General features: G+C 36.1%; 1 protein-coding gene across 1 annotated transcript in view; it reads right to left on the bottom strand.

Moving 5' to 3' along the window:
* The window catches only part of PXDNL (peroxidasin like), a 456,789-nt gene that overhangs the window by 218,499 nt on the left and 214,914 nt on the right, over positions 1 to 23,376 (bottom strand). The window contains exon 3 of the mRNA XM_080802773.1: positions 8,948 to 9,019. Coding sequence (XP_080658899.1) covers positions 8,948 to 9,019 — 72 coding nt within the window. The remainder of the gene's footprint in view (positions 1 to 8,947; positions 9,020 to 23,376) is intronic.

Here is a 23,376-nt window from a genome sequence, read left to right as displayed (position 1 = left end):
AGAAGCCAAGTGAGAACCTAGATCTCCACACCCTTGAGGCTCTAATGAGGCACCCAACACCTCCATAGCAGTATTGTTAGGGGAGCTAGGACATTTGTCTGCAAACAGTAAAGATAAGGAAACCACACCAAGTTGACACTATAGACCACCTAAGAATCCTGGACCTCTACCCAAAACAAGCAATAAAGAGCTTCTCCTTTTGCTCCCTGTTGGGGTGGCATCAGGGGAGGCCTAGTGGACCGTCAGTAGTTTTACCACCATGAAGCAATAAAGAAGTCACTCCCTCTACTTGGTGTCAGTGTGGCTATGTGGGGAGCAGTAATGAAACATTTATACTCTGTCTAGCAAGGAACATACCAGTGGAGGACTAGTGGAAAACCAGAACTCCCAATTCTGACTAGAAGCAACAAGAAGTCCCACTACCACATGGATATCCATGGAGGCCAACTGGGGGACCTGGGCTTCCACCTCCATCTGACAGTAAAAAGGTAGCCCCTTCCCTAACAAAGAAGAATCAGCTAAAGCAGATTTAAATATGATTTAGAGTCTCATAACATAATACTGAAAAAGGTCTCGGTTTTAACCAAAAGCTACTCACCATAATGAGAACCAGAGAGTTCTCAAACTTAATGAAAAAAGATAATAAATAAATGCTATTATGGGTGAAATTGTGCTCCACCCTCTCCCCTGATTCATAAGTTGAAATGTGAACTTTCAATACCACAAAACAAGACTATATTTAAAGATAAGGCTTTATGAAGAGGTAATTAAGGTAAAATGAGGTCATTAGGATGGTCCCTAATCCAGCAGAGCTGGCATCCTTATAAGGAAAAGATTAGGACACAGATATATATATGCATGGAGGGAAGACCACTGGAAGACAGAGGAATGATGGACATCTACATGTGAAGGAGAGGGAAACTTAAAAGAAAGCAACCCTGCCATCCCCTTGATCTTGGACTTCTGGCCTCCAGAAGTCTGAGAAAATAAATTTCTACTGTTTAAGCCAGTGGTTCTCTGACCAAGCCCTAAATTTGGATTTCATCTTCAAACAGAGGTGGTATATACATGATCAGGCTCAAGCAGGCCCTAAAGCCAAAAACAAATGATATAAAGAAGTGGCCCTATTCCTGCTATACCACCTTCTCTCTCCAGCCTGCAGCTATAACCTCATGGGAAGTTTCCTAAGAGCAGTTGTCAGAGAAAGAGAAAACTTAGGCCTAGGTTATGCATGGTACTATACGATATGCAGACACCACCCAAAAAGGCAGAGCTGCCACACTCTCTACCCCTAACACAAATTCCTTGTTACCCTTCTCTTTCCCCTTCAAGTCTTCATATGGCATAGTATTCCCACATTTGTGTCCCTGATAAAATTAATTATTTTGTCCACTTTTCCAGTCATAAAACCATACAGTCTTGTTGCATAGACTAGTGATATTGTGTACTGCTCAAACACATAGTAGGTGATAATAAATAATAGATCAGTGATGTGATCTCAGTATCAGAGTCAGGGACCTGGAAGGAATCACAGGAAGACACAGTTCTGTATAATCCAGTAACTCAGAGATGACCTAAAGGCATCTGATCAGGAGATTATCAAATACCACACATCAGGAACTTCAGAGCACAAGGTTTGAGGAGGTGATCATCAAGAAAGCTGAAGATGTAAGTGAATTCAAGCCTTGTATCTGGTGCTAATTCAATTTTACTTCATTCAAACAGCAATGGGGAGCCACTGAAGGACCTTAGAAGAATGGTGTGATTGAGACTTTTAAAAAAAGATGACTGGTTGTCCTTCGGAGATAGAAGAGGAAAAGCTTGAACTATGAGGTTTTCTCATAGTTATGGTGATGAGTAACAAGGATTAAATATAAGTCATCACAGTGGGCATAGAAGGAGGGAAGATACAAATAGCACTAAAGCAGAATAGACAGAACTTGACAACTAACTAGATATAATGGGAGAGGAATTGGGATGAGGTCAGTATGATGCATGGACATTTAGTTCAGATGACTGTATTAGTCTGTCATCATTTACCAAAATGAGAAGCATGTTTGAGGGGAAAATAAGTTGCAGGTTTGAAGGGAGAAAGATAAATTAATTAAGTTTAAATCATTTTGAGTCTGAAGCTCCTATGGGACATGTCGTGTGTGTGTGTGTGTGTGTGTGTGTGTGTGTATTTAAAAACATAAGACAATTTAGGCTCAAAATAAAGATTTGTGAGCCAGTGGCATCTATATATAATAACTGATACATGGAAGCAGATATGTTCAACCATATGAAACCAGTATGAAAAAGACCGGAGCCTGGTACAGGACTCTAGGTAGAGTCTGAGACAGAGCAGGAAGAACAATGAAGGGAAGACCAGGAACATGAGAAGTGTCACTAACACCAAAGATATTTTCAGGTGTATGAATGGTCAACAAAAGGAAACCACTAGACATAATTATACATAGTGTATAATAGAATATTTCTAATATGTTTAACAATATGAGTGGCCTTTGTCAGAGAACTTCTAGTAGTGTGGTGGGAACAGAGGCTGGTTTGGAGTGAGTAGAAATAAAAGGTAAGCAAGTAGAGACAGAGAGCTTGGCATAAAAACCTCCTCTCTCCCATTGTTTGGCTTTTGCCAAATTTATCTCTCATCATGCTCTATTTGGGCCCTACAATCTAATCATTAAAAGATAGTTGCCATTTCCCAAACATACTAGACCATGTCTTGCCTTTTCTCACAAATCTTCCTTTCAAAATTAAGCTAAAGCATTGTTCCTTCCATCAAGTCTACTCTGCTCCCAGACCCATGTCTCTCAATTAGATATGACCTCTTCTCCCTTTTGAATACAGTACCCATTGCATAAGTCTATCCTGGTGTCAAAACCAGGATATGCCTATTGTGATTGCAACATGGACCTCACTCTTGGAAGCTCATGTCAATGTGATGGATTACAGAAGTGGCCACAAGTTTCTCCCCATCCCTGGATTCATACCCTTTTGCCAGGTGATTCTGCTGCTTTGCCCATCAAGGGGTGGAATCCATTTCTCTGGTGCTTGAATCAGATCTCGACCATATGGTTTGACTTAGGAAATGAGACATTAGCAAATATGACACACCAAAGGCATGAAAAGCTCGTCTCTAATGGCACTAGGGATAAAATCACTGTAAATAAGCACAGTCTAACTGGCTAGAGAAAAAGAGACCACATGGAGGAGAAAGCCATCCCAGCTGACACTGAGCAATTGCCAAATATATAAGGAAAGCCATCCTACAGCTTCCAGCCTCAGCTGAGCCAACCTAGACCAGAAGATCTGCCCAAGCAACCCATAAGTCAATCATAAGAAATAGTAATTATTATTTTAAGTCACTATGTTCTCAAGTAATTTGGTACACAGGAAAAGCTAACTGATACAGTGAACAAGAAACCCCATGGAAATTTCATTTATTTTGTTAGCTTGTCATTAATGTTCAGGGAGTATTAACAGAGAGGCCAGAAATGGTGAGACTTGTGTCCTTCAAGTTTACATGTTAAAGGTGAGATTTTTCAGTAACACTCACTTGCCAAGAACTTAATGTTTGTAAATCTCCCAAAACTTCCACAAGAATATCTTTCTATCTGCAGGCTGCAAAAGGAATGTGGTAGACTCCAAATAGATTCGGAGACTAGAGAGAGATGGAAAGGGCCACTGCTGAGTATACAATTGCAAATGACATATTCAGGCAAAGATCTAAGAAGTTGAGTCTGTACAGAGAGAGTAGCATTCAGAAATAGTTCGTGAAGACAATGATGGCAAGAGATGGGTTAAAGGCAGAAAGAAGCTGTAATTCAGAGACCAAACTCTGGGAACCAAAGCTAGAAACAAAATTATGGATTTGAATGTGACATAAATTTCCTCTATAAATACTACTAAATGATACTCAGTGTATCTCAAACATGAGCAGTTAGGTAACAGTTCTTACTGTATGGATGATTTTTGTTATTGTTAAATGCTCATTAGTAATGAGACCATTATCACTTCATAGATGCCAAAATGTTTCTGAATAAATAAAATTTTATTTTGGAGTTTAGCATTAGATTAATTCTAACTTGATTAAGAATAATGATAACATAACATCACAGTTGCTGGTCTGTTAACTCAAAGAAGAAGAAGGTTTTGCTCTCAGTTTTTCAATGCTTCTTAGGTCCAAAATTCAGCTAACCTTAAATGAACTGGCTTCCTAAGATCTCAAACAGTCATATTTTTCCTTGTGAATCTGAAAGCAAATTTGTCCTGCAATTTTCAATTTGTTTTTGCCCAAGGGAATCAATGATACATTTTGGACCAAAATACATTAGAATTTCAGAAGAGTTCAGAAATGCTTTTGTTTTAAGGAAAAATAATGTGCTCTCTTTTGTGTTTGGCAAGGCAAAACTGCAATCCTGTGGTATATCTGGTCTAATAAAAATTAACCTCCTGAATATACATACACTAAAAATACTTTATGTAATACAAACACCTGAAATCCTTGGGAAAAGGCATGATATAAATAACTGATTGATACACGTTGCTGAAAAAGCTAACGCTAAATGCATTTAATGCGTTTAAATCTCACTTTTCAAGAAATAATGAGCTCAGCGTAACTAAAAGCATTAATCAGTCAAATATCAAGCATTTATTGATTGCCTTATGTTCTCCTATTTAGTCAACAAATATTTAATGAGCACTTACTTCCTATGTTCTAGATGATAGGATATGTGGTAAGTAAGAGAAGTATGGCCAATTGCTTTCAGAGAATCCAATGAGAAGTCAGAAAACACATTTAAAAAAATAAGGGGAATAACATTAACTATTATGGTAGACATGATAAATGAAATAAACAGGGCACGCTGATAAAGGAAAAAGGAGGCAAGGATCATTTGGCCTAGAGGGAGTCCTGGGAAGATGACATTAAAGCTGAGACAAGACAGAAGAAGATCACCAAGGAAAATCCAACAAGCAGCATGTGACGGCCCATGGAGGTTGGAGGCTGGAGCATTTACTGTGTTTGGAGAAATTAAAGAACAATGGATCAAATATAAAAAGCAAAGGAAAGAAAGACACGAGATGGATTTACATGCATGGATGGATCAAAAACCATGCTAGGACTTACAGGCCAAAATAGGGAGTGGCCCTTTTATTAAAATGAAATGTGAAGCAAGGAAATAATGACTGCTCACACTAGGGTAGATGCAGGAAAGATGGAGAAAGTGACCAAATTAGAAATATTTTAGGATTGGAATGAACAGAGTGTGCTGAAGTAGCATATGAGAAAGGAAGAACCTATGCATGATGCCAAGCAGCTCAAGAATAAGGGTGCTATTTACTGAAAAGGAAACAGATGTGTGCTGGAGGAGCACGCGAGTTTGGGGAAGCAGAGAATTGTGTCTGAAACTCTGTATGAACTGGACAGAAATACAAGCAAGACCGTGATTCTCAAGTATGTGGCCATGGAGACCTCAACACACATACATGTAGGGAGAGAAGTGGAAATAACGCTAAATATAATTAAATGTCAATTTACAGAGTAAATCCTATGAGTGATCCATCCAAAGATTCAGAAAATCGGGTAGAAAATAAAAACTAGATTTGTGGAGGAGTGAGAAGGTTTTAGGAAAGTATGAGTAGGCAAGTGGCCAAGGAAGTTTCCTAGGACAGTGGAAGGAGGCTGGAGTATTAATAGCACAGACTGAGACAGAAATGGGGATTTTCTATTAGAAGAGCAGACATTCCATCTCTTTTGCCATAAAGTCATTAAACAAATCTACATAAAAAAAATTTATCTTCAGGGACACCTGGGTGGCTGAGATGATTAAGTGTCTGCATTCAGCTTTAGCTCATGATCCCAGGATCATGGGATTGAGCCCTATGTCAGGCTCCCCGTTCAGCAGATAGCCTGCTTCTCCCTATTCCTATGCCCCTTCCTGTGTTTGTGTGTGCTTTCTCTCCCTTTATCAAATAAATTAAAAAACAAAACAAAACAAAACAAAAACTTCAGAAAAAAGAAGAAGAAGAAGAAGAAATCTTTCTCCAGTTCTGCAGTCCTACTGCAGAGTCCTGTCCAGGCTGTCATCATGCATGGCCATTCAGGAGACGTTGGCATAGCCTCCTACCATTGAGTCTCTGCCTCAAGCAAACCTGTCCCTTCTCCCAGACTGGCCTCTCCCAAACCACAGAGGTGATCATACCCTTCCCCTATAAATTCTCCCTGACACAACACCATCTAGCTTCCTGTGGAAAGGCCTTTTTGGTATGATCCATTATCTCCCAGTCACAGCTCACTGCATCCTTCCTACTGCACTCACTGCTCAAACCAACACATGCAATCTCAGACTCAGAATTGTCTCTGTGAATGCTTTTTGTATATTATTTTCCTCAACATCATGTTTAATTTTTCTGGCCAAAGTAGGGCAAGACAACAAAACTTAGTATGCTTTGCAACTGATATCATAACAAAGATGTCAACATTGACAGCTCTTAGTTTTGTCAATGATCCAATAATTCCTAAACACCCCCTTATTTGAAGTCTAACTTGCCCACCACTCTAGGAGGCAGAATTGGTCTCCCTTCTGTTCTGACACCACCACACCTCATATGTGCCCATATAATAAAACCTATTGTCCTATAAGCATGTGTATCTTTGTCCTTCAAACACATATATGGGAATTACTCATGCCTTTTCATCTCCATACACTACCATCCTCCCCCTCCCCACTGCCTATCCCAACATCACCACAGACCACCAAAATAATGAATACAACCATATTTCAGAGTATTTGTGAACCCTAACCCCAAAAAGCTCATGTCTGCTCCAAGCATTTTCACTAGATCCACTCACAGAATGATAGTGGATGGTCAGCTTAATCTTAAAGCATTATTGAATTGACACAAAGTGACAGAGTTAGGCCATCTTTAATTGCCTCAGACCTTGACGTTTTCTTTTAAACCTTACAATTCTATTTTCTTCTCATCCAGACAGGTGCTGTCTGCATTGAATAGGTCTTGTAGCCTACAACCTTCTTTTTTCTATGAACTTCTCTGATTTGGGATGTAATCCTTACTTGCCAATGTTATTGAAAATATGGAAAGATTTATTTCAGTGGCCACATGAACATGTTCACAACCTATCGCATAATGAAACATTTATAAATTATCCTTCCCCTTTCCTAAATGTACATCTTACAGGAGAGTTGTATCTTTCACTTAATGAATGGTGTGTGAACTGGTTAGAGAATTACTGGAAGTTTTGTTAAATGCTTCTTACACAGAGCTGATAGTGTACTTGTCCATGTAATTGATCCAAGCCACAGCAATGTTGAACGTTCATTTTATCCAAAATAATTTCTTGCTAATAACTGTCATTTTACTAGATTCTTTCATTGAATATTGCTGTAGTAATGAGGTTTCTTCTAAGACACCATTTGCAAAGTTATAAAGTTTTTGTTTTATGCTTTTTTTATTAATTTGCTTATTTTACTGTAAGAGTGATACTCTTTACATGCCAATGAGTAAAGAACCACAGAACCACAGGCCTGTGGTGAAATGCAGGGGGGTAGAGCTCCTTCATTTACAAGGAGCAGATTTCTCATACCACCAGTCAAGAAAGCTTGAAGTGTTCTTAGCAATGCTTCTCAGTGGAAATCAAAACTGACATGCACCTGCTAGGCATGTTAAGTTGGTCATGAACAATTAGGACAGCAAATAGAATGGACCAATTCCAAAAAGGAACCAGTCTTATCCCTTTAGGACTGAGTGATTTTAAAAAAATAATAATAAAATTTAAATTAAAAAAAAAAAGCCATAGAAGGTCTTGCCTAGTAGGCTGGGGTATCTCATTTGAACACAAAATGCTGTAAGGCTCCAGAGCGGTGTATTATGAATTACAGTTTTTCAGAAAGATGATGTGACTATTGTAGAAATGAAATGGGAACCAAAGGGCTAGGGTAGCATCTTTTCTTTAAAAGAGTAACCAATTTTTGACACAAAATACTTAGTGAAGTACAAATGGGCATATTTGTGTAAAAATTTTAGTTACCTCTTGAAGGTTCTTCAAAAGGAAACTCGCAGCACTCACTCTGTGCTTAGACAAATGTCCTAGTTTCTTCCTTCAGCCTCCACATAAGTGTCAGTCCTGACCTCCCAACTTTCAACCTACCAGCATGGACTGGTTTCTGAGTCAAAACAAGGACTCATTTAAAATACCTTTATTCTCAGAGACGTGTGGGTGTTTTAGTCAGTCGAGCATCTGCCTCCAGCTCAGGTCATGGTCCCAGGGTTCAGGGATCAAGCTTGCGTCTGGCTCCCTGCTCAGTGAGGAGCCTGATACTCAACTCCTCCCCTACCCCCAACTTTGCTTGCTTGCTCTCTCTCTCTCTCTCTTCTCATGCTCTCTCTCTCTCTCTCTAAAATAAACAAAATATTTAAAGTACCTTTATTCTCATTTACTTGTTATAAACAAAAGAGTACAACAATTGTCATTGGTCATATTTGTGAACAAATTTTTCCAAAATTTGGTTCTTATTCATGTTCATTAAAGTTCCTAGTTGTAATGTGTTCACAGGCTTCAGAAGTTCTTGGATGGCTGAGTTGTTGATATAAAAATCTTCTTTCATCTATACAATTTTTAGAATTATCAATTAATTAGATTTGAATTTGAACGTTGGGCAAATGGTTTTTGTTTTTATTTTTCTCCAATTTAGAATTTTTGTGGCAGAGATGGGGGGATAAAATGTGCGTAAATATTCTAATGTGCTCAGATGAATAATCTGTTGAAGGCAACAATTGACTTCACTTAGAAATCTTCAAATGTGTTTTGTGTAAATGTTGACAGTAATTTTTGAGAAGATGAAGAATTACTTTGGTTAAAACAAACAAAAAGGCAAAAATAATCTATCAACACTGTAAGTTATTTTTGTCCTTTCGTGCAACTTACAGATAAAGCAAATTTTCAAGTCCTTCAAAAGCATTTCTGGAAATCTGTCTGATTTGGTTGTTGTTCAGGAGACTGAAAAAAACAAAAACAAACACAAATTTCAGAATAAGAAACAGATTCCGCAAATATTACAATAGTTCCACTAGAAATAGTCCTTACAGAGTAGAAAAACATTTACAGATACATTCACTAAATTTACAAATTTAAAACTTTCTCTTCAAAAAGGCTAAATTAAAATGCTAGTCACAAAAGACTTCAAAAATAATTTATATTTATCAAATTACCCTAAAATACCCCTAAAAGAGGACTATAAGCCATAGGATAAAATTCCTGTTTTCCTGAAGCCTACCATGTAAAAGGAAAATTATCAATATAGTCACAGTGACAAAGGAATGTATTTCTAAATAAACAGATGGAGAGTTATATACACTCAGGCTTAAGCATTTTCCTTAGAAAAATAAATATCACTGCTCTTGCCAAGCAGTGGACTCTCATTGTGTATTTGTTGAACTGTCAAACTGAGAGTCAATTACACCATAGGAAGTGAGGTTCTTATTATAGTACTATCAAATGGTCCAAAACTGACTTCTAAAAAATCCAGGGAGAAAAATAACAGGTGGCAAAAATAAATTGGATTTGAACAGTAAAACAAGTTACAGAAAAATCATCTCTCAACAACTTCAAACATTTTAGAAAAAGCACTCTGGCAAATAAAAATTATAGATTTTTCCCTAGGAAATACACTTTAAATTTCTTTCAGATTTAAATTATTATGACATGTCTAAATGTACAGGGAATGTCTACTAATTGAATTGGCACACATTTTGCTAAATATCCTATACCATTTAAAAACTCCAAAGCTTCTAAATCCACTACCAGAGTAAAATGCTAGAGGATTCACTTTTAGTGTATTATAAAATAGTTGTTTTATGCTTTTTTCAAAATGACTTATTAGGAAAACATTTGGCCAATGGAGCAGATGATTATTTTACTCATACAGATGGAAGCAGCCCAGAGACCCCAAATTCAACTCTCTCTAACCTACCCAGACTTGCCTCACCTCTAAAGTTTCAGCCACACAATTAATTCTCCAAGTAGCATTTAGGGTCACTATCCAACACCCCACCTATGGTACCGAAGCCAGTCCTTGCCATTTATGTCTAGCGTTCTGGCCATCAGGGAGGCAGAACAATCAATCTATAGTATGTATTAGAGCTGATGCAATGCAGAGGTAATGTCCATTTTTATGGATAACTCTCAGCTTCAGTCAATGCTCCCATCAACTTTATAGTCTACCATGTGTTCAAGAAATTTTTTAAGCTAACTAAAGGTAACACACTTAGTTAATATCTAGTTAATACCAGTCACAAATACTGTCCTGAGAAAATTTGTTATTTAGTTACTCTCTCTGTACATTCTTAATCTAATACTCAAAATCTAATACTACACTTGCTTTAGATCCCCAAACTACCACTATACATCTACTATTACTTGAAGAATGACTATTCCAACCCACATTTTATTAAATACATGCACCAACGTATATAGAAAAAATATATGTATGCACACATACATATATACATATCTTATATACATATGTGTGTACATAGATATAATCCATATGTTTACACACAGATGCATATTCGAATGTGTACACATGTACATGTGTGTACACATATGTGTATATATGTATACTACATAGGTGTGTGATTTGTGCATCTTCTAAGTGAGATGTTTGTATGTGTGGCATATATGTGTATACAGTCTCAATCTCATCTGAACCACAGAATATAGGAAACTGACTATTTTCTTTATTGTCACAAGGATGGTGCCTAGGAAAGAAATTGATCCATGTAACATAAAGGATGCCTTTGGTCATTAGTGCTTCGTTCTCTTTCAATATCAGAACTGAAAAAAGAAAAGATACTAGTTATAATTCATTTTTCTTCAATATATAAAATGTGCTCAGAGCCTATGTTTCTGCACTTTCTTATGTAGTTATCTAAATTTTGGTGAAAATAAAAAACATTAAATTTCTAAAATTGCACTGAGATTGCTTTTGTTTCTTGAGCATTGTAATTCAATATGAATGTTAATAATCTAAGGTATGAGATCAAGCAATTTAACTCATAGGTTTTCTTGAAAATGTTTTTATTGTTGACAAGAAACAAATTCATTACAGTGGTTCACAGCTGAATGTGTTTTCCAATCACAAGTACATAGATGTTGTTAAGGTTTATTTAAAACATTATGATTTCCATCAAAGTATCTTTGTTATAATTTTAATGGATGGAATATTTTCCTAACAATGTTTTGGCTAAGTGATGATAAAGACTGTCATATATATTATTTTTTGTCTTATTTTTCATAAAGGAGATGTGTTCAAAATTTATAAGCAATTCTACCGAGATTCAGGGCATAAAACAATATCTAACATTCTTTCACAAAAAAATCAATGCAAGTTTGAGGAAAAGTGTGGTTATATTCTATATCCTAATATTGTCTATGATGCCAAAGAAAGGGAAAAAAGAAGCAAAAAAGCCTTCCAAGAAAAATGTTATACTTTTATTGTGGAAATAAAATAACTCCTGAAAACAGGAGATCTGCGATCCTGATGATCAAAACTATGGGGAAGAAAAAACAGCAACAGACCAATAGGCCTATTTTAATAATTGTATCTTTCACACACATACTTGTACATTTGATATACACACAAATATGTACTCAAATAAGTACTATGTGGATGGAAATATTTTGTTAAAAAGCAATTAGTAGCTATTAGGAAAGATAAAAGCTTTTTGCATGGTTATGTGTTCATCAAAGTGGGAAGAAGCAAAATAGAGTTTTCTCCTGTGTCAAATAAAATTTCCATTCAAGGTAATGCCAAGAGTTACTCTGAAAGTGAATCATTATACCTATGTTTAAATAAAACAAGATAGTTTGGGGTTTTTCATAAGTGGTAATAATGCTAATTTGCTTCTGCTTTATAATTATGTTTACTTTTCATTTGGACACTCTCCAGAATTACGGTTCTGCTACCCTTAAAATGGCAGGACTGTAAACTTCATTTCCATGCCTACTAAAGTAAATAGTCTAAAACTTTCAGCAACCATAAACCGTGATTCCTGAGTTATCTGCATAGTTATCAAGTAAGAAATTCTTAGCCAAAGTCAATAATGACTATTATTTTAAAAATTTGCCACCACTAATACCACTAAAAATATTTACTTTATTACAAGCACCACATACATCATTTGCAGTTCAAAACAGTGGAAAACAAACAAATAAACAAACAAAAAAGGCAGGGAGTGGGAGAGAAAGGGAAGAAAAAGTCAGGCAGATTTTAAAAACACACTTCTTCAATTGAATATGTCAAGTCTTCTTCACACATATTTCTCAAAGGAAAAGACAGATTTACATGTGAAATTTCTCTGTGAAATTCTTTCACAGATCCAATAGATAAACTGCCCTATCTTTTGAAATTTTAAAACTCCAAAATTTAAATGTTCTGAAGTAAATGAAAGATACAGACATTTGAAAATTTACACTGATGGTCATTTGTTTCTTTTTCGGTAAATTAATTAAATAGATCCTTTCACTATTTCCACTTGGTTCTTTGTCTTTATTAATTTGTTAAGAACTCTTTGCATGTAAAACAAATTAAATTAAATTTTTGCTTATAATGTGTTAGAAATAGTATTTCAAAGTATAGTTTGTACTTTCAGCTCTCTTTATTATTTGTATCATACAGATGTTTTAAATCTTTATGTAATGAAATTTGTTAGTCATTTCTTTCATAGCTTTGGGATTTTGTATCCTGCTTAGGCTTGCCTGAATCTAAAATTACATTAAAAGTTTATTTTTCCTAAGCTATTATGGTCTTATTTTTATGTTTAAATATTTGATTTATCTGGAATTAATTTTTTATTTTTTCCAAATTACTTATGTATTGTCATTATTATTGACTGACATAGTCATATTTCCTCTATGATTTGCAATGTTAATATAATCAAATACATATTTCTAACACGCACTGGGTCTATTTCTAGACAAATTACAATGGAAATATTTCAAATATTGTTTTCTATATCATTTTCTATATAGGGTTGTTTTATCCCTCTTCTTTTTTGCTATTTTAATGGTTATTTTCACAGCCACAACCCCACCCCTCCACCCCACCCCTCACCCCCAGGTACTTTAGGAACATTTTTCAAATTCAGTGTCCTTTCCTCAGCAGCACATATACAAATTAAAAAAAAAAAATTCTCTGGATACTTTAATTAACATTTAAATTTTACCACTGTGACTTTACCTATCTAAGAATGTGATTTGTCTTTTCACTTATCTAAACTATCTAAAAAAAGTATTCTCCTTTCAGTTGAATGTGGGTTTTTCCATTATACAATCATATCTTATGTTGACCATGATACTTTCATTTTCTTTCCATAATGATCACTCATGATTCTCCCGGACCTAATGTCATGGAATAACACCTCTTCAAGATGTGCTTTTAAATGATAGTGACAATGGAAATTATTTTAGTCTTTCACCTGAAAAAATTATGATACTTTTTTTTTTTATTTAAGACTATTTATTTATTTGACAGAGACAGACACAGTGAGAGAAGGAACACAAGCAAGGGCAGTGGGAGAGGGAGAAGCAAGCTTCCCACCTAGCAGGGAGCCCAATGTGGGGTTCCATCCCAGGACCCTAAGATCATGACCTAAGCCAAAGGCAGGTGCTTAAAGACTGAGCCACCCACGCTCCCCTATGATAGTTTTAGAAGGGATGAAAAAAAAAAAAAAATAGAATCCACCAGTCAAGTGTAAGTAAAGAAACAGAGAAACAGGACACTCTCAAAATGCTGCCATTAAGCTCATACTTTATCTTACCATAAATAATTATTATTACAAGCAGTAACTGAAAATATGACATTTTTTAGATCTATACCAAAACCAATGAAGGAGTGCATTTTTAGTAATATAGCGGGCATATTAGAACTGCTTCAAAAAAACCTCACACTAAAAAAAAAAAAAAAAGAAAAAAGAAAAAAGAAACCTCACACTAAATTATAGTAAAATGAGTATATTATCTAATCTGTAAAATCCATTATTAAAATTAAAAAATATGCCTATGCATTAGATTTCTAAAAAGCTTTAGGTCTTAATATTATTTTAAGACACATTAACTGCAAGCTTTTTTACCATTCTAAATCTAAACGCACTATACATACATACATACAAGAGTTATTAGGTAATCTTCCAACACACAGAGCCAATGTCTAGTCCTCTGAGCTCAGAAAGTACGAGAACATATTATCTTCATATGACTTCCATTTTAGTAGAACTATAATGCTACATAAATAATGTGTTAATTATAGAAAATACAGACATGCACCAAAAAAACAAACAAACAAACAAACAAAAAACTTAAAGAAAAAAACCAAAAAGACACTATTCAGAAAAAACTACTTTGGTAAATATCTCCCAAATTTAAATAGAAGGATTCAAAGTCTGTAAATTGCCCACAGTCAGATTGTTAGTATTTTTGTATTCTCTTGTATTCTTGTATTATACCATATTAAATACAAGTATTCTTTTCTAGGATATGATTATGAAAGATATGATGACATACACTAAGTCAAAAAAGACATTTCTCTCACCATTTGTGCACATATTGTTAGCAAAATTAAATCTATTTTGGAGGAGTCAGGCTATGAAATTTGAAATTATCAAAATGATACGATAATTTTACAGATTTGCTGAAATGTAAAATAAGTCAGATTAAATACTATTTTCCAACGTTCCTGACCTTTCATCCAGGTTGACTATTTCTTGCCAATTGGTTATGATCATGCTTTATATAATACAATTTTTTTTAAAGATAAAAGATCTAAGTTCAATAATTTGGAATTCATACATATAGTCATTATTAAAACTTTTATATATATATATTTCCACGTTAAAAAGAAAATCCCAAGGACTTGTATACAGGATAATATCAATTTGCTAAGTACATTTTAAAAATCTGAAATCAGAGATGTTTCTTAAATTATCATTTTAATAATAGATAATATTAATTTTTAATGTTGACTAAAAGAAAAATTAAGGTTAGATGCTCTTCCAAAAAAAAAAAAAAGTCCCAGATGCTATCTTATTGTGAATTTGTAGCATGATTGACTTCAGGAAACAAAGAAAATCACCTCTCGTTAAATTACTCACACCTATGAAGAGGAGCTGATGTCATCTTGCAGTATAGAACATCATAGAATGTTAGACCTAAAGAGACTTTAAAAGTTATTTCATTTTGAATGTCTTTGTTTTGACTCTGACTCAATAGTGAAACTGATAAAATGTTAGTTTGTTTCTTTTTAAGAATTTATTTATTTATTTGACAGAGAGAGATCACAAGTAGGCAGAGAGGCAGGCAGAGAGAGAGAGAAAGAGAGAAGGAAGCAGGCTTCCCACCGAGCAGAGAGCCCCATGCGTTACTCGATCCCAGGACCCTGAGATCATGACCTGAGCTGAAGGCAGAGGCTTAACCCACTGAGCCACCTGGGCGTCCCTAGTTCATTTCTTATCATAGTATATTTTCAATGAAGTGAACACGTGCCTTTCAGAGATTGACGGTTAGTAAGGTGATCACTCATATTCTATTGGGGATGCCAAATAGATGAAGCTTCCTTCTCATGGTTCTTGCAGAGGTCAATGACGAAACAAAACATAATAAACCTTCAGGTATATGCACTTACCACAATTAAAAATAATACCCTAAGGTATTTAAAGTTGCCCACGATTTCACAAAAACCTTTCTTAAGGTGGCTTATACAACAGAAAGAACTTGCCTTCCCTCCTCATAAAATTTACAAAAATTTATGTATTTGGGATTTTTTTTTTTGATGAACTAACATGCTTAGATAAATTGTGGAATACATTCTGATTGACCCATGTTCTTAACTAGGCACTCTAGAGAGAAATATTTAATTGAATGTTAAGCTCCAGCATTCCACCACCTGTTCTGTATAGTGGTAGACCTGGAAAGTCAAAGGGACACAGCTGGAAGTTTCCTACACCCTCATATTACTATTCCTGTACAGTCCAAGGCATCCCACCTGCCAAACACTAAGGGTCATCTTTGGAGTTAATTTTCTCTAATAGCAGTAATTAATATGATCTCATTTTCTTTTCTTTTCTTTTTTTTTTTTTAGATTTTATTTATTTATTTGATAGAGAGAGAGCATAAGCCAGGGAAGAAGCAGGCAGAGTAAGAGGGAAAAGCAGACTACCCACTGAGCAGGGAGTCTGATGTGATGCTCCATCCCAAGACCCTGAGATAATGACCTGAGCCAAAGGCAGATACTTAACCAACTGTACTACCCAGGTGCCCCATTATGATCTCATTTTCTTTGTCAACCTCAGGAGGCTACAATACCTAATGATCATAATAAAGGTAACATGTAGCCCACTTCTTTTAGGCTCCTGGGCTCCTCATTATCACCATGACTCTCAACCAGCAATCAATGGCAGATTATTAGAATTATTGGGAAACCTCTATACTATTAAGAATGCCTCCTCTACCCACCAATACTGCTCAGCACAATAAAAAAGCAGATGGATGCTTTGTTGGTCAAAGGTGGTATGTCATCTGGCTCATCTTCTCAGGACACCACTTTCATTGACCTCTCGGTTTCCTTTTTAATCATAATGCCTTGAAGAATTAATAAGGCAAAAAAAAAGAGAAAACAAATTTAATTTAGTGAGGCACAAGGAAAGGCTCCTTTCATTTCCTGCTTTGAACCTTATTTTCAGTAACTCCTGAATGTGGAAATACTCAGATTGATGAGATGCTCTCTCAAGTCACTTAACCCAGACCCCAGCCCTCTCCCAATTCTACCAAGATTAACCTGAAAACTCTCAAGATTCCATTCTGTTATCTATGTCATCTTATAAAGCTATTTCTAAGGCTTTTATGGCTCTCTAAGGATGAATGACAGCCTTGAAAGAGAAACTCTAGGGCACTACAAGACACGCTATTTAATAAAAAGAAAATGTGTTCTAATCCTCAAAAAACCTTTTTTGATTACTTAATGTTTTGGAATTTGAGTTTGTCCATCTGTAAATTTATTTTTTTTATTTTTATTTAGATTTTATTTATTTATTTGAGATTGAGAATGAGACAGAGTGAGAGCATGAGAGGGGGGAGAGTTAGAGGGAGAAGCAGACTCCCTGATGAGTGGGGAACCTGATGCTGGACTCAGTCCTAGGACTCCAGGATCATGACCTGAGCTAAAGGCAGTTGCTTAACCAACTGAGCCACCCAGGAACCCTGTAATTTTTTTTTAAAAAAATAAGTCATAATAATAACATTGATCTGGCATCCCCAGAATTAACTTAAGATTAAAATAAGGTAATAAGGTAACATATATGAAAATAGAAACCAGAGGGAAGTAGGGTTGGTTATTTATAAAGTATGAGGATTATGATAGGGACAGGTTCATAAAGGATTACCTGGAAGTAAGGGTTTCTCTTTGGGAAGATACCTCAGGATGTCCAATGGAATATAGCGTTCCCTAGACCAAGGTCCTCAACCTTAGCAGTCTTGATATTTGAAGCCAGATAATTCAGTGTTGGGAGGTGTGTTGTCCACTGAATTGCAAGATTGTTAGTAACACCCCTGGGATCTATTCTTTAGATGTTGGAGCATCTCCTCTTCCAGTTGTGTCAAATATCCCCTGTGGAAAGAAACCATGCCAGATGGGAACCACTGTCCTAGATCCTAAGGCCTCAAGAAGGATCCCAGCCATAGTCTCCAGTTTCTAGCCTCAATTTTCAAGAGTCTTTCCTTTTGCCTCACTTTTCTTTTGCCTCCTTAGTAAGGGAGTAATAACTAATGTAAATGATACACAGTGGTCACAAAACTTATTTTGGTGTTGTGGCAGCCTACTGTGTCACTTCCTACAGGTTAAATGTCAAGGCTGATCAAAGTATGAGAAAGGAGGAAACACCAGGCAGAATCCACAGGTGGGAAGTAGGTAGCTACAGTGAATCAGGGGAATAAATCAACCTGGTGATAGAGGTGAAGAGAATTGGCAGGGAGCCGAAAACAAAAGTAAAACAAAATACAAACAGACCAACTGAAGTATAAGGATGAATCTAAGAACAAGAATGACATAGGCAAAAATGAGAAAAAAACAGGAATCACTAAAGGGAAATGAAGAGCAAGAGTGTTTGTGTGTTTTCAGAAAACTTTCCAAATGGCTGCTTACAGCTTTAAACATCCTATATTCCCTCATCAGGTTGAGGAAAGCTCCCAACATCTCAAATGTACAGAGAGAGGGGTCTGATATCACCAGGTAACAACCATCATTCCTGGACAACTGCTTGGTGGTTGCCCCTCCATAAACCATGGTAATTCTCTTACTGTTCTCAAAGCCCCATTGTTTGTGCATTTGTTACTATTTACTTGATGAAACTAAATAACAAGACCACAAGTTGCTGACTTTGTTCAATAACCTCTAACTTTTTTTCAATAGTCAGTTCTAGTCTCCAAGAATGGGTCTAATACATTAAAGTAAATCAAAGAAAAAAAAAAAAAGAAGAAGAAGAAGAGCACAAGTATTTTTCCAAAGTTTTATCTCCTTGAGGTAACTTCCCTAAACAAAAATTGCATCTTTTGGTAAGAAGAGATGTTCCACTTAACCACATTGCTCTCCCTCAATCATTGGTCAACATTTTTGAGCTTGACACTTGACCAATTTGGGACTAATAGGACTTGGATTCCACCTGGATTCAACTTTTTTAAGTTTCTAATCCATCATTGGCATGACACAAAGCTCCGGACCTACATGGGATACATTTTCAATAAATTAGTGTAAAATTATTATTTATAATAGTATAAAAAATTGAAAGATGACAGCAGAATAGGATGACCCTATGTTTATCTTGTCCCACGAACACAACTAGATAACTATTAAATCATCCCAAATATGCCAGAAACAAAAGGGAGAGAAGAAGCCACATCAGTGAGAGTAGGAGGAGGTTTAGAGGAGAAAAGAATCTTGGGTGCTACAGAGGGGAGGGAGCCATAGTCACTGAAAAGGGCAAGAGAGAGAGAAGCACACAGGGAAATACATGAGGAAACGTTTTCCCCAAAGCTTGGAAAACGAGAGGGGCTGAATTTTATGAGTTCTTGCAACCAGTGGGGTTTAAAGCCTGAAGTTTTGTTTTGTTTTTTTTTAATTAAATTTTTTATTTATTTTCAGCGTAACAGTATTCATTGTTTTTTCACCACACCCAGTGCTCCATGCAATCTGTGCCCTCCCTAATACCCACCACCTGGTTCCCCCAACCTCCCACCCCCTGCCCCTTCAAAACCCTCGGGTTGTTTTTCAGAGTCCATAGTCTCTGATGGTTCACCTCCCCTTCCCAAAAGCCTGAAGTTTTAAAGGTCAGCAGGCTTGACTCAAATAGAGCCTTGAAAGAACTGTACTGTTCCTGGAGAGAATGCAGGCAAACAATCCAGGGGCAGACAGCATGGAAACAATGAGCTGAGGAATGCCTGGGGCACATAGAGGGGAGATTATTCTCTTTTCTTGAAGCACATCCCTGAGAGGCAGCTTTCATGAAGGCACCTCTCCCAGAACGAAGGAGCTGTCTAGTGCCATTTTCTTCCCACACTCTTCAGCATAAACACAGAGTCATACAGAAGCAGCACAACTTCACACTGGCTTGCTTAAATTGCTTATTATCAAGCTGACCCCCTGTACTCTGGAGGGACTTTGTTTTGCATGCAAGCTTCCCTCAGTCCCTGTGCAGTGGGTCCCTCCCAAAGAAGACCAGCACAAGCCTCAGCCCATACCACATCTCCTGACCAGAAAGTTCTACAGGGCTTCTGGCAGAGGTGGTGTCGGGTTTCATTCCACAAGCTGACCACAGCACACCTAGTTAAAACTTGACCCATTCAGACCAGGAACCAAACACTACCTAGAGCAGCAGCCTCTGTAGGATAGAACAGCCACAGCAAAACAGCAGAGTACATGACACCCCAGGCCATGGATACTACAAGACTTCTTCTTCATAAGGCCATTACTTTTAGAAGGAGGAGACATAACTGGTTTTTCTAGCACAGAAGAAGAAGGCAGAGACTTACACAAAAGGCCAAGATGGACAAATATATCCTAAATGAAAAAACAAGATAAAGCCAAGACCAGTGATTTAAGTGAAACATATAAGTAACATGCCTGATGGAGAATTGAAAGCAACAATCATAAGGATACTCATTGGACTTGAGAAAAGAATAGAAGACATCAATGAGACCCTTACCACAGAGATAAACAAGTCAAAAAAGAATCAATCAGAGATGAAGAAGACAATAAATGAGATTGGAAATAGGCTTGATGCAATGAACAGCAGGCTGGAAGAAGCAGAGGAATAAGTTAGTGACCTAGAAGATAAAGTCATGGAAAGTAATGAAGGTGAACAAAAGACAGGAAGAAGATTTATGCAACACAGGAATAGACTTAAGGAACTCAGTGACTCCATCAAATGTAATAACATTCACATTATAGGAGTCCTAGAATAATAAAAGAGAAAAGGGGAGGGGGGCAGAAAATTTATTTCAAGAAATAATAGCAGAAAACTTCCCTAATCTGGGGAAGAAAACAGACATCCAGATCCAGGAGGCAGAGAGAACTCCCATTGAAATCAAAAAAAGCAGACCAACACTAAGACATATTATGGCAAAATATGGTGATGGAGGAAAAATCTTAAAAACAGAAAGGCAAAAGAAAGTCCTTAACTTACAAGGGAAAACCCATAGGCTAGCTGGAGATTTCTCAACAGAAACTTGGCAAGCAAGAAGGAGTGGTATGCTATATTCAAAGTGCTGAATGGGAAAAATCTGCAGTCAAGAATCTTCTCTCCAGCAAGACTGCATTCAGAATAGAAGGAGAGATAAAGAGTTTCCCAAACAAAAGCTAAAGGAGTTCATGACCACTAAACAGACCAGTAGGAAATAATAAAGGGGACCTTTTGAGTGCAACGAGAGACCAAAGGTGACAAAGATAAGAAAGGATCAGAGAAAATCTCCAGAAACAATGACAAAACAAACAATAAAATGGCAATAAATACATATCTATCAGCAATTACTTTGAAAGTAAATGGACTAAATGCTCCAATCAAAAAACAGAGTTTATCAGAATGGATAAAAAACAAGACCCATTTATATGTTGCCTATAAGAGATTCATTTTAAACCTAAAGACATCTGCAGATTGAAAGTGAGGGGATTTAGAAATATTTATCATGCAAATGGATGTTTAAAAAGTCAGAGGAGCAATTCTTATATCAGACAAACTAGATTTTAAAACAAAGACTTTAAAAAGAGACAGAGAAGGGCATTATACAATCAGCAGAATACACATTTTTTTTTAAGATTTTATTTATTTATTTGACAGAGAGAGATCACAAGTAGGCAGAGAGGCAGGCAGAGAGAAAGAAGGAAGCAGGCTCCCTGCAAGAGCCTGATGTGGGGCTCAATCCCACAACCCTGGGATCATGACCTGAGCCGAAGGCAGAGGCTTTAACCCACTGAGCCACCCAGGTGCCCCCAGAATACACATTCTTATCAGTGCACATGGAACATTCTCCAAAATAGATGACATATTGGGTGACAAACGCAGCACAAAAGGATTGAGATCATACCATGCACCTTTTCTGGCCACAACACTATGAAACTTGAAGACAAGAACAAGAAAAAATTTGGAAAGACCACAAATATAGGGAGACTAAACAACATGCCACTAAAGAATGAATGGGTCAATCAGGAAATCAAAGAAAAATAAACAAGTACATGGAAACAAATGAAAATGAAAACACAACTTTGAGATGCAGTTAAAAAGGTTCTAAGAGGAATTTTATAGCAATACAGGTCTACCTCAAGAAGCAAGAAAAATCTCAAATAAAAACCTCACCTTACACCTAAAGGAACTAGAAAAATAACAACAAACAAAACTTAAAGCTAGGAAAAGGAAAGAAATAATAATGACTAGAGCAGAAATAAATGACATAGAAATTAAAGAAATAGAACAAATCAATGAAACCAGGAGCTAGTTTTTTTAAAAAAATTTAAAAAATTGATAACCCCCTAGCCAGATTTATCAAAAGAAAAGAGAAAGGACCCAAATAAATAATATCATAAATGAGGGAGAAGAAAAACAACCAACACCACAGAAATACAATTGTAAGAGAGTATTATGAAAAATACATGTCAATAAATTAGAGAACCTGGAAGAAATAGATAAAGTCCTAGAAATAAATAAACTACCAAAATTGAAACAGGAAAAAATAGAAGGTTTGTACAGACCCATAACAAAGAAATTGAATCAGTAATCAAAAACCCTTTCTTCATTTGTTTTGTTTCTTAAATTCCACATATGAGTGTAACTGTAGTGGTATTTGTCTTTCTCTGACTGTCTTATTTCACTTAGCACTACACTCTTGAGTTCCATTCATGTCATTGCAAATGTCAAGATTTCATTCTTTTTTATGGTTGAGTAATATTCCATTGTATATATAGAGCACATTTTCTTTATCCATTCATCAGTCAATGGGCATGAGGGATATTTCCATAGTTTGGGTACTTGTTGATAATGCTGCTATAAACATCAGGGTGCATGCATCACTTTGAATTAGTATTTTTACATTATTTGTATAAATACCTACTAGTATACTTGCTGGATTGTAGGATAGTTATATTTTTCACTTTTTGAAGAAACTCCATACTGTTTTCCACAATGGCTGCATCAGTTTGCATATTCACCAACAGTGAAAGAGGATTCCCTTTTCTCTGAATCCTCACCAGCACCCATTGTTTCTTGTGTCCTTGATTTTAGTCATTCTGAGAGATGTGAGGTGATATCTCACTGTTCTTTTGATTTGTATTTCCCTGATGATGAGTGAAGTTGAGCATCTTTTCATGTTTTCTTTGGAAAAATGTCTATTCATGTCTTTTGCCCATTTTTTTTTTTAAAGAGAGAGGAAGGCAAACCAAAAAGCCAACTCTTAACTATAGAGAACAAACTAATGGTTATAGAAGGGGAGGTGGGTCAGGGGATGTGTAAAACAGGTGATGGAGATTAAAGAGTGCACTTGTGATGAGCACTAGATATTGTATGGAAGTGTTGAATAATAGTATTGCACATTTGAAACTAATATTACACTGTTTGTTAACTAATTACATTAAAACTTAAATAATTTTAATTTATTTGTTGTTTTAATTCTAATATTTTTTGGTATTTGGGACTACCAGTTATTAATAGATAGACCTTTCCTTCTCTTTGTGACAAAATCTTCCTGAAAAACATTTAATAGACAAAATATTTTAAGTGTCGCTAAAGTAATTAGAGGAAGAAAGGTCTCTTCAAGTTTTCTAT

The sequence above is a fragment of the Martes martes genome (assembly GCF_963455335.1).
Source record: "Martes martes genome assembly, chromosome: 4".
Taxonomy (NCBI): domain Eukaryota; kingdom Metazoa; phylum Chordata; class Mammalia; order Carnivora; family Mustelidae; genus Martes; species Martes martes.
Note: the sequence above shows the minus strand (reverse complement) of the source record. Positions and strands in the feature narration are given on the sequence as shown.